At 45.1% G+C, this 12,014-nt stretch overlaps 1 protein-coding gene across 3 annotated transcripts in view; it reads left to right on the top strand.

Moving 5' to 3' along the window:
* Positions 1-12,014, top strand: part of LOC119964436 (dihydropyrimidine dehydrogenase [NADP(+)]-like) — a 918,190-nt gene that overhangs the window by 750,048 nt on the left and 156,128 nt on the right. For all 3 annotated transcript variants that reach the window (XM_038793913.1, XM_038793914.1, XM_038793915.1), the window contains one exon: positions 6,232-6,374. In XM_038793913.1, coding sequence (XP_038649841.1) covers positions 6,232-6,374 — 143 coding nt within the window. The remainder of the gene's footprint in view (positions 1-6,231; positions 6,375-12,014) is intronic.

The raw sequence follows: 12,014 nt of genomic DNA, 5'->3' as shown, positions 1-12,014 counted from the left end.
CACTTCTACTCTTCGTCTCGTGTGAATAGGTCACATCACTCCCCTCACTCCCCACCTCACATTCTGACTGCCACTGCTCTTTCATCTCCTCCCATCGCCATCACTACCCTCAACTCTTTTCCGCCCCCACCCACTCACACCCTGAATTTCTGTGACTCCTTCCCCTCTAGTCACCCTATTTCTTGACAATGTTGCAACCCCTGCTCCTCCCTCCACCTGGCCCGATCACCCTACTGCATCACCAGGTCCCCCCATTCCTCAGTCCCCTGAGGGTCATGTTGCTGGTGTGGAAGCCCAGATCATCAAGCCCGTTTGGCCTGGTAATCTCTGTGGCAGCTCTGTGGGAATCAGACCATGAGCTCAATATCAGGGCAACTCGGGCCTCACAATCAGGTGCCCCCCCACCCCCATTTTTTCCCATGCCATGGGTAGAATCTTCCACTCTGAAATCTAAGGGCGGGCGCAGAAGTACGAGTGATTTCCGCTTGGGAACAGATGGCTGAACACATGGGATCTTGCGCATCCATATGGAGCATGGCAATCTCATGGTGGGTGTGGGCAGGAAGTCCCCCTTTCCCGTCATTACCTCAATAGGTCAAATGTCTGGGTACTCAGACAGTCTCCCTCCATTCACCCCTTAGCATGCCTCCCAGCATCCACTCTGCCCTTCTGGCTACTCACCACATTCCCCACCACCCTTACCCCGCAGTGTTTGCGCAGCTTATGCTGCAGGCACCCGATATAAGAGAAGTTAGGAATGCTCCCAAGAAGGCAAAGCAGCGTTTACTGACCTCAAAGTCGAGGAAGAGGTGAAGCTCGCCGGGTGCACGCTTCTTACACAGTCGCAGAACTGAATGTTCTGATTTCCTTCTGGCAGGGAACTTAATTTGGCGGGGGTGCAGAATTCCGCGAGGCGGCCTTTTAATACGCTTGCAAATGACATGGTAATGCGCGCAAAATAGGTCCCCAGCAGCATCCGCAAGGAAGCTCGACCTGCCTTTCAAGTCCTGAGGAGAGAATCCCAACAGTTCATCCCGACGTTAGCAGACTGATGTTTGGCCTTGCGTTCTGCCAGCCGCATCTCCTGCTGTTGGCGGGACCTAAAGATTCTGCCGCAAAGTTCTAGGCCCCGTTGTACCTGAAAGAACAAAATGAAAACCCTTCCTTGAGTTTATTCTTTTTAAGTGTTGACAGTAAACCTAATGTTGTGCTCCGATGCTCTCTTTTTCACTTGGATTCCTGTGGGATCATGTGGTTAAAGAATTGACCCTTTTACCTCAGTGTTTTGCCCGTATAAGGAAATTGCATCTGTATGTGATTTTAAAAAAATAATAATACATAATATACTCGGAATCAGCCAACAGTTATTAAATGATGATCTATTTTTAATTTTGTCACAGTTATGAATTCTTTTCTGTGATCATGGTTTTCAAACCACATGATTAAGGAGGCGAAGGCTTTCTCCATCTTGCTTTCCCTTTTCTCCCACCCACTAATTGAGCTGACATCGGTAATCTCCAAACGTTAGTAGAAACAAAAAGTAATTTGAGGAAATGTTTAAATACCTTGGGTGCCAGTAAAATAACCTTGCGGCAGATGTCGTCAAGTTTAATGAAATCAGATTCCCCACATGCTCAGAAGTTGCACATTTCGAAGACCTTGAGAGCAATTTTCTTAGTGGGTTATTAATTTTGGAGGAAAAGAGTCATTCACAGTTTTTCATTAAAAGAGGTGTTTACCCCATATGTCAGCATTTTTGATTCCCGCAGGCAACAATGACCTTTTGGTTTCTTTTCCGCCTCCACTTTATATCTGCTCCTTTGAAGTTTATAGAATGCAAGATTGTTGAGAGAAGGCATAAACCGTCAATGCTTCTTTTAAAAGCTGCCTGTGATCAGCAGGTTCAAAAACCGAGGCAGAAGGCAAGGTGACTCTTCAGGAAATGCATTCTTTCTCCTGCCTCTTTGTCACCACTTTCTGCCCTTGATCACAACACCATATTTCACCCAGGTGCAGTATATTTTAGTCAGCACCCGTAGCTCAATCTCATATGATGGGTGTATCTAAACACATGCCTCAAAAGGAAGAGGGCAAGCGATGTTGTGTACTTTTGAGTGTTAGCATTGCCAGGTGTACCACTTACCCTCCATGGGCGCGATTTAATAAAAAAAAGAGTCCCGTTTTGGATGGGTTTAGTGGGCCGTTCCCGTCGCTTGTTTTGAGCCTCGGCGGACCTGAGGGGCTCCTCTCGTCAGTGCAGGAAGAGATTGGGGTGCCTTTTATAAATGGCACCGAATCTTTTGACCCCCCCCCCGATGTGAACCCCGGACCAGCCCAACGCCCAACTCACCTATTGGGGGTCCATGAAACCCCCCATTACGGGCAGGGGAGGGCAACCCCGAGCCTGATCCCCAGCACAGGCAAAATGCCACCTGGGCACCTTGGCACTGCCAGCTTTGCACTCTGGTAGTGCCCCTACCAGGCTGGCATCTAGATAGCACAGTGGGTAGCACTGTTGCTTCACAGCTCCAGGGTCCCAGGTTCGATTCACGCTTGGGTCACTGTCTGTGTAGAATCTGCATTTTCTTCCCATGTCTGCGTGGGTTTCCTCCGGGTGCTCAGGTTTCCTCCCACAAATCCCAAAAGATGTGCTTGTTAGGTAATTTGGGCATTCTGATTTCTCCCTCTGTGTACCCGAACAGGAGCCGGAATATGGCAACTAGGGACTTTTCACAGTAACTTCATTGCAGTGTTAATGTAAGCCTACATGTGACACGAATGAAGATTATTAAAAAGGTAGCACTGCTAAGGTGCCCTGGTGGTGCTGCCAGTGTGCCAGGCAGGCAGTGTCACAGTACCTGGGTGGCAACTGGGTCTTCTACTGTGATCGTTGATCCCGGAGAAGACCCATCCCTGCCCAATTTTGCACTTAATACAGTGAGCCTTTCTGAAAAAAGGTGATGTGGACGAAACTCGAGCACCCGGAGGACAATGACAGTAGATGAGAGTATAAAATGAAAAGTGCAGCCTATGTTGGTGCAAAATGCCGTGAGGTGGAGGATGTGCAACTTCCTCATCTCCTGCATACTCTCTTGCCCAGTGTTCCAAAATTTCAAAAGCTTCTTTTCCATAGAAAGAAATTTCAGGTTAGAGTGTCCTTGTCCTGTAAGTGACGTGTGTGGGGTTGTTTTCCCTGCAAAATGTTTCAAATATCAAGATGTGGTGCAGTAAATAACCAAGTATTGACTTAAAGCCCAGTGTGGGTGTGATGTGCAAGCAGCAGACACCAAGATCCAATTGAAGGAATCTTTCCGACCACACGGATGCATTGATGTTGCGTAAAATCCCATAGTTGGACATCAAACAAATGATCAGATTAGTGAGCGAGCTAAGGGATACATATTGGTCCGCCCACTCAGGGTGGAATTTAAGTGAGGGTCTCCTCTGCTGGCTAGAGAACCTGCAAGATCCCCACATCACCTTTTTTCAGAAAGGCTCACTGTATTAAGTGCAAAATTGGGCTGGGATGGGTCTTCTCCGGGATCAACGATCACGGTAGAAGGCCCAGACACTGAGAGCTGCTGGTTAATCAGAGGCCAGCAGCTCTCCATTAGTCAGTAGCACCACCTACCGAGGCCCAGCATTGCCAAAGGACGCAGGCCACAGGTGAATGATGGTGAGAGGGAGATCATTGGGTTGGGAGGGAAGGGTAGGGTCAGCAGTAAGGGCAGAGGGTGGCTCTCAGCATTCTCCCCTCCCCCTTCCCTCACTATTTGGGATGTTGCATCCATCGATCAGGCACCAAGTTACTTTGAACAAGGAACATTAAACGCTGGAATCCCACATGCAACTTGACAGGGTTTGCTTTTCAAGCTTCCCGGATGGCGAATACCCTAACTGCCACTGGGTGAATATCAGCAGTGGCAAGATAATGCCCACTAAAGGGCTCAAATGGCATCAGGGTGGGATGGTCATCCATGGGCAATCCCACCCAATGCTTAACTGAGGCAACAGTGGAAAGGCGGTGCAGACCCCACATGTCACCCTCCTGCCCCCCACCCCGCTACCAAACTCGCCAAGGGGGTAGGGCATTCAATTTCATGAATATTAACATTCACAAAAGAGCTAGAGGAACATCACAGTTTAACATATCCTCCAAATGACAACACCTCCCAACACTGCAGCAATTCTGCAATTGCACACTGACGTCTCAGTCTAGATTGCGTGTGTAAATCTGCGGTGTGGGGCTTGAAACCTCAACCTTTGAATGCAAAAAGAAGAATGTTACCACTGAACCAAAGCTGACACTTGAATGAAGGTGATGACAAATGGCCACCTGGCATGGGGCGGCAGCAGAGAGCAAGATTTCCCCTGGGATCATCCGATCCAGCTGAAAATCGATTAACCTTTGGCTGGGCGGCCATATCTCCCACAGGCTGGTCCCCTCAGTGCCAGAAAATCCTGGCCTGTGTCTCTCTAACCCTCTGGGTTAGAATTTATTATGTATTTCAGAAGGGGCAGAAACTAATTCTGTTCCTTGTTGCCCTGTTTATCAATAAACCCTTCCAATCACGCTTCCAAACACCACCAAGGTGGAAACACCCTGACAAAGTGGGCGAATGCAAAATCGAGACTATAACTTTTTCTTCAAAATCTAAATTTCAAAAATCCCGATGCCTGCCCTTAAAGCTCCCACAGGACTTTAAGTTCTGTCACAGAACATGAATTCCCAGCAATAAAGGGCAAGATTCAAATTACAGATGTGTTCTTTGCCTGAAGCTCACTTAAAATCATCGAATCATAGAACACCTACAGTGCAGAAGGAGGCCATTCGGCCCATTGAGTCTGCACTGACCCTCTGAAAGAGCACCCTACCTAGGCCCACTCCCCCGTCCTATCCCGTAACTCCACCTAACCTTTGGACATTGAGGGACAATTTAGCATGACCAATCCACCTAACCTGCACATCTTTGGACTGTGGGAGGAAAACGGAGCACCCGGAGGAAACACGCAGACTCGGGAGAGTGTGCAAACTTCACACAGTCAGTCACCCAAGGTCAGAATTAAGCCCGTGGCCCTGGCGTTGTAAAGCAGCAGTGCTAACTACTAAATCGCCCCATTCTTACACTATTAAAATTAATTGATCATGAAAATTTGTGCAAGATCAATACAGTATGGGTCAAGTAGGAATGATTTGGGCCTTCCCCAATGAAATGGTATCTGCGAAGAGAAGAGGTATTCTTAAAAAAAATAAAATGGCTGCCATTTCCGATAACCTTTCTCCGTATGGGAATACGTTGCTTAAAATCAATAACTTCGCTTCCTGCAGTATAAGCAATTTAACTTCTTTAATTAATTCCGGAAAAACAGATATGTTAATTACGGCCACCCAAAACAACTGGAACTGCATTGTTATGATTTTACTGCTTGTCAGTTCCATGTGAGGTCAGTGTGGATGTATAAATTAAATTGGCATCATCGCATGCTGTGACATATGAAGCCACATAACATAATTTATGTGCATTAGCAAGAAGCAGAACTCCTGCAATATCACACTGCATTAAAATGTTCATTTGAATTATGGCATTCATTTTGGAAGGAAAGATATAAACATTTCTCTGAACATTATTTTTGTTAGCAAATTTTAAAAATAATATTGTTGGCCTCGAGGTATGCTGCAAGGGCTCACAAAAGTTCAATACATTTGTAACTCGTAATTTTTTGGGAGAAAGATGTACTTTGATTTCAGCTTTTTCTACATTAATCCACACAAAGGTTCTTCATGCATGCAGTGCAAAACATAATAATATTCTTTCTTAGCGTCACAAGTAGGCTTACATTAACACTGCAATGAAGTTACTGTGAAAATATCCTGCTCGCCACACTGCGACGCCTATTCGGGTACACCGAGAAAGAATTCAAAATGTCAATTCACCGGCCAAAGCAAGTCTTTCGGGACGTGTGGGAAGAAACTGGAGCGCCTGGAGGAAACCCATGCAGACACGGGGAGAATGTGCAGACTCCGTACAGACAGTGACCCAAGCTGGCAATCGAACCCGGGTCTCTGGTGCTGTGAAGCAACAGTGCTAACCACTGCGCTACTGTGCCGTCGTTAAGTTTAATAAAAAATAATACATTGCAGATCATCGTAATGCAAACACTGTAAATGTTGGTAATTACTTCTATTACTATACCATGAGATTCGTGCTAATGTACGATCTTTCTTTCCAGGGAGTGCAATCAGGCCAATAGTTTTACGCGCCGTATCTTCTATTGGACAGGCTTTACCGGGGTTTCCAGTTCTAGCTGCTGGAGGGATTGATTCAGCTGAAGCAGGACTACAATTTCTGAATTGTGGTGCCTCTGTATTGCAGGTAAATTTTATTTAACCATTGGAGTCTGTTCTTTCAGAATGATTGCTGCTGCACTTTTGAAAAGTATACGAGGTGCGTTGTCATGCTCTAGAATCTTGGTGTTAAGTCATTGGAGCAGTCACTGTGAATACAGCAACTGTAAGGGAGAGTTCTATTCATTTATCAGTTTTGAGGTACTGCAAGCAGAAGAATATCAAGAGAGACTGCCTGGGGCTGTTTCTCGTTAATAGACAGTTTGCCCTCTACAATCGCAGCCAACACCAGTGGTATTGTTTTTCTGTTGTGGATTTTGCTTGGTTTTTAATCTTTCCATACCCAATCAATTTGTCTAACAAAAGGCGGATGGGTGTCCCAGGTTTGTGAAGTCATGGAGCAAGATAGAGTTCACAGTTCTGGGGGACAGGATTATTTTTAGAATGGTGATCACGAAGGGAATTGTGGAACATTCCAGTCCAGTCGTGGCAGAGGTGGCATGAGAGATGCAGAGCCAATAATAATAATAATAAGCTCTTATAGTCACAAGTATGAAGTTACTGTGAAAAGCCCTGTTCACCATCGTTGAATAATCGGACCATAGAATCTGTACAGTGCAGAAGGATGCCATTTGGCCCATCAAGCCCGCACCGGCCCATGGAAAGAGCACCCTACTTAAGCCCATGCCTCCACCCTATCCCCGTAACCTGACTTAACCTTTTTGACACTATGGGGCAATTTAGCATGGCCAATCTACCTAACCTGCACATCTTTGGACTGCAGGAGGAAACTGGAGCACCCGGAGGAAACCCACACAGACATGGGAAGAAAGTGCAAACTCTAAACAGTCACCTGAGGCCGGAAATGAACCCGGGTCCCTGGCGCTGTGAGGCAGAATAAACTTCTGCTTAAAATGTAACAACTTATATTTATATGGCACCTTAACACAATGACGCGTCCCACAGGAGCGTTATCAAACACATTATGACACCGCGCCAGAAAACAGGTTAGGTGATCAACAGCTTGATCAAAGAGATAGGTTTTAAGGAGTGTTTTAGAAAAGGGATGTGAGATAGAGAGGTGGAATGGTGCAGAGAATCGCCCACCAGGGAATGGAGTTTGGAGTGGAAGGGGAAAAAATGCCTTCAGTCTTCCAATGATTAATTGGATGAAATATCTGCTCATCGAGTGCTGGATGTCAGATAAATAGTCTGATAATAAATAGCCAAAGAATGATTTAAGAATCAAAAAAAAAAAGAAAATGACCACATTGTGACAATATGGATATTGTATGGTAAATGAAGGGTTAACAATTTTATGTAAATGCATCTAACCACCAGATGGTGATCAAGAGCAGTCACGTAGATCACGAGACACCCTTGATTCTGGGAGAAGGTGATTGGGCCGGATAGATAGTAGTCGTGTGTTCAGGAGATCTGTAGATAGAATTGTAGTTTGGTTTGTTTTGCAACCTTTGTATCTTAGTAAGATGCTCAAATCTAGTTATAAGTAGTGTTAATAAATTAGCTTTGCTAATCAACATAGCTTGATGTTCTTTGTTGAACACTACACATCAAAGCTGTCCTTATCCAGAAAGCAAAGATCTATAGTTCTATAGTCCAATGGAAGCAGATTCAATAGTAACTTTCAAAGTGGAATTGGGTAAATACATGAACGGGGTTAAAGGTGACAGAGCTGTGAGGAAAGAGCATTCAGTGGAGTGATGTCAATTGGATAGCTCTCCCAAAGGGCCAGCACAGTCGAGATGGGCTGACTAGCCAGAGTCCACTGCTGTATCATTTCATAATTCTAACCAGTTGAATGCTTTGGGAAGTAAAGGGCTTTTAGAGTCAATCTGTCTGGATGGTATGAACTTAATGGCCTTCCATATCCATATGCTATTGTCTGCTGATGACAATAAATTTATGAAGTTGGAATTCAAAATGTTATTTTTCCTGGTTTTGCAACAAATCTATCCCTTTATATTGTGGACCTTTCTATTCTAAATTTAATGAAAATGTTTGCCAGTACATTTGTAGGACCAATTATTCAAAAGCTTTGATGAGACATAGAAGGTTGAGTGAAGGATTGTGGGTCCCCACCTGACTCTGGGAGAAATTGCAGGGTGGGGACCCACACATGCTGCCTCAGGACTCGGAGGGCCATTTCTGAGGAAGGTTTTGAGGCCAACTCCAAGACCCCTGCCAATTAAGGGCAGTGAGTGGGCTCCCAAGACAGGACAGCTAATTGGGGCCCTCCAGTATTCACATATTAGCAACTCCACAGGTAGAGATGTGTAAAAGAAAGGGCATCAAATGATGGAGATGCTCTTGTTTAAAGCTGCAGCCTTTTTCAAAATGTGGATTGCAGCGAGAACTTTCTAGGCCATTATTTTGGAGCGAGAATCCCTCCACAGGACAGCTTACGGCTTCAACTTCGGACATTTTGATACATCAACTGTGAGAGGAATTGGGGGGGGGGGGGGGGGGGGTCGTTTAAAATGATGCTAGAACATTGAACTCCCACCCTCCCCCTCCCTCCACTGTGTGGCGATGGTTCCATTATTCAGCCAGGATTCAGCTACTATGTGAAGCCATCCATCTGACTGGAAAATTCCAGCCAACCCTGAACATTGGCCTGAACAGGCCCTTCAATTGCCTAACAAGACCAAAAATGGCCCTCTGAAAGAGCCATGCTGGGAAACCACTATACCAACCACTGTGAGAAATTGCGGCCTAGTCAACCTCCAGTTCTACCTCTACAGCAGTGTTAATGTTCGGCCCATAACCATCAGGTAGAACTACACTGTGATAGGGCCTTCTTTAACAATACAGAAGTGAGGTGACAGTGATAGAGGGATTATGTCTAATAAAACACCAGTTTGCCCTCAACTGGAATATTGTGACCAGTTCTGGGCACAACATTTGAGAATGTGAAAGCTTTGGAGAGAGTAGCAGGAGAGATTTGGAGAATGGTTCCAAGGGTGAGGAACTTCAGTTATGTGGATAGATTTGAGAAGATGGGGCTGTTCTCCTTGGAGAAGAGACAGTTGAGGTTAGGATTTGATAGAGCTACTCAAAATCATGAGGTGACGAGACTGAGTAGATAGGGAAGAACAGCTCCCATTGTTGCAAGGATCGCGAATCAGATAGCACAGATTTGAGGTGATTGACAAAAGAAACAATGGCGACAGGAGGAAAAGATTTTTTAAGCGGTGAGTGGACAGGATCAGGGGAAAAAAGGGGGCTGGCACTCAGTGAATTGCTCTTACGGAGACTCAGCACAGACACAGTAGGCTGAATGGCTTCCTTCGGTGCTGTGCCCATTCTTTGATGCGATTTGATGCGTATTTAATTTTATTCGCCTTGTTTTACTGGGACACGGTTGACAATTTTGAACCCTGGAATCTTGCCAATGGCCCAAAGGCGGATTTCAGTGAGAAGACTAAGTGGCAATTACTGCTGCTCAAAAATCTTTCTTCCTGTTTTTCTCACAAGCTTGTTTTTTATTAATGCTTCTGCTTATAATTGATATTGCTGTTTGTTAGGAACTCTTGCAGGTTGGCACTTTGGATGCTTTGAGGAGGAGGAGGAGGAGGAGAGCGTGGCAGAAGTGCATGGTTATTACATGAATTCTTCTTTAAAGTGATAAACTGAAAGTGCTCTGTTATTCAGGCAGTTGGGAATAACTAAACCACTCTCTGGAAGTCAAGTTCAGGAGTAAACATGTCCTCCAATAACTATTGGTGGTGTGCCACATTTTGCATTGAGCTCCCTATTATTTCTGAACAGTGGAATGCTAGCAAAAAGAAAGAGCCACATTATTTTAACTTACTGTAGTTCTCAGGAGCTAATTTTGATTTGAACAGGGAGGATGTATTACAAAGCGGTTTACTTTTAAACATGCTCAACAGTATGGAGGGATGGTCAATATTAGGGTTTGGATTTTTAAGCCGTGCTGATAGTCAGCATAGCTTTGTGAGGGGCAGGTCATGCCTCACAAGCCTTGTTGAATTCTTTGAGAATGTGATGAGACACATTGATGAAGGTCCAGCAGTGGATGTGGTGTATATGGATTTCAGTAAGGTATTTGTTAAGGTTCCCCATGGTAGGCTCATTCAGAAAGTTAGGGGGCATGGGATACAGGGAAATTTGCCTGTCTGGATACAGAATTGGCTGGCCGAAAGAAGACAGCAAGTGGTAGTGGATGGAAAGTATTCCACCTGGAAGTCGGTGACCATTGGTGTCCAGCAGAGATTTGTTCTGGGACCTCTGCTCTTTGTGGTTTTTATAAATGACTTGGATGAGGAAGTGGAAGGGTGGGTTGATAGGTTTGCCAATGACACGAAGGTTGGGAGAGTTGTAGATAGTGTCGAGGACTGTTGCAGGTGACAACATGACATTGACAGGGTGCAGAACTGGGCTGAGAAGTGGCAGATGGAGTTCAACCGAGATAAATGTGAAGTGATTCATTTTGGAAGGTCGAATTTGAATGCTGAATACAGGGTTAAAGGCAGGATTCTTGGAAGTGTGGAGGAACAGAGGGATCTTGGGGTCCATGTACATAGATTCCTCAAAGTTGCCACCCAGGTTGATAGGGTTGTTAAGAAGGTGTATGGTTTGTTGGCTTTCATTAACAGGGGGATTGAGTTTAAGAGCCGCAAGGTTTTGCTGCAGCTTTATAAACCCCTGGTTAGACAACACTTGGAATATTGTGTCCAGTTCTAGTTGCCTCATTATAGGAAGGATGTGGATGCTTTGGAGAGGGTGCAGAGGAGATTTACCAGGATGCTGCCTGGGCTGGAGGGCATGTCTTATGAAAAAATGTTGAGTGAGCTCGGGCTTTTCTCACTGGAGCGAATAAGGCAGAGAGGTGGACTTGATAGAGGTGGACAAGGTGATGAGTGGCATGGATAGAGTGGATAGATGAGACTTTTCCCCAGGGTGGAAATGGCTGTCACGAGGGAACATAATTTTAAAGTCATTGAAGGAGGGTATAGGAGAGATATCAGAGGTCGGTTCTTAACACAGAGAGTGGTGGGTGCATGAAATGCACTGCCAGCAGTGGTGGTAACGTCCGTCATTAGGGACATTTAAGCGACTCTTGGATAGGCACATGGACAGCAGTAAATTGAATGGGTGTAGGTTAGGTTGATCTTAAATTAGGATAAGTGGTTGGCACAACATCGTGGGCCGAAGGGTCTGTACTGTGCTGTACTGTCCTATGTTCTATGTTCTAACTGCCAAGCCTGTTATTTTCCGATGACCCCTTTCCATACCTGATGGTCTGCACCAACTCTTGGATTGATGATTGACTAGTTTGTCTGACTTTGGCATTGAAGCAGTCAAAGAGTGGAGGTCATCGTAGAATTTATCCTTGACTTCAGGGTTGGTCATGGTAGAGGCATGCACATTGACGAGTATTCCTTGGCTGTTGCTATGCAGGGGGAGTTTAAGTGCTATCAGATAATTATTAACACCCTTGGAAGGCAAGTCACGTTTGAAATTTTGCAATTTATTTTATAATTTATTTCATTTAATATTGTAGAAATTTAGCAATGTAAAGTATTTCAACTTAAGAGGGTACAATGTTCGATTTGTTTTTTTGAAAGTTCTACAGAACCTAACTACAGTTTTAACAGGGATTTCTGTGGAAACTGGTGTTTTA

This window comes from Scyliorhinus canicula, chromosome 4, assembly GCF_902713615.1.
Source record: "Scyliorhinus canicula chromosome 4, sScyCan1.1, whole genome shotgun sequence".
Classification (NCBI taxonomy): Eukaryota; Metazoa; Chordata; class Chondrichthyes; order Carcharhiniformes; family Scyliorhinidae; genus Scyliorhinus; species Scyliorhinus canicula.
The sequence above is the reverse complement of the archived record's forward strand: the minus strand, read 5'-3'. Positions and strand labels throughout refer to the sequence as shown.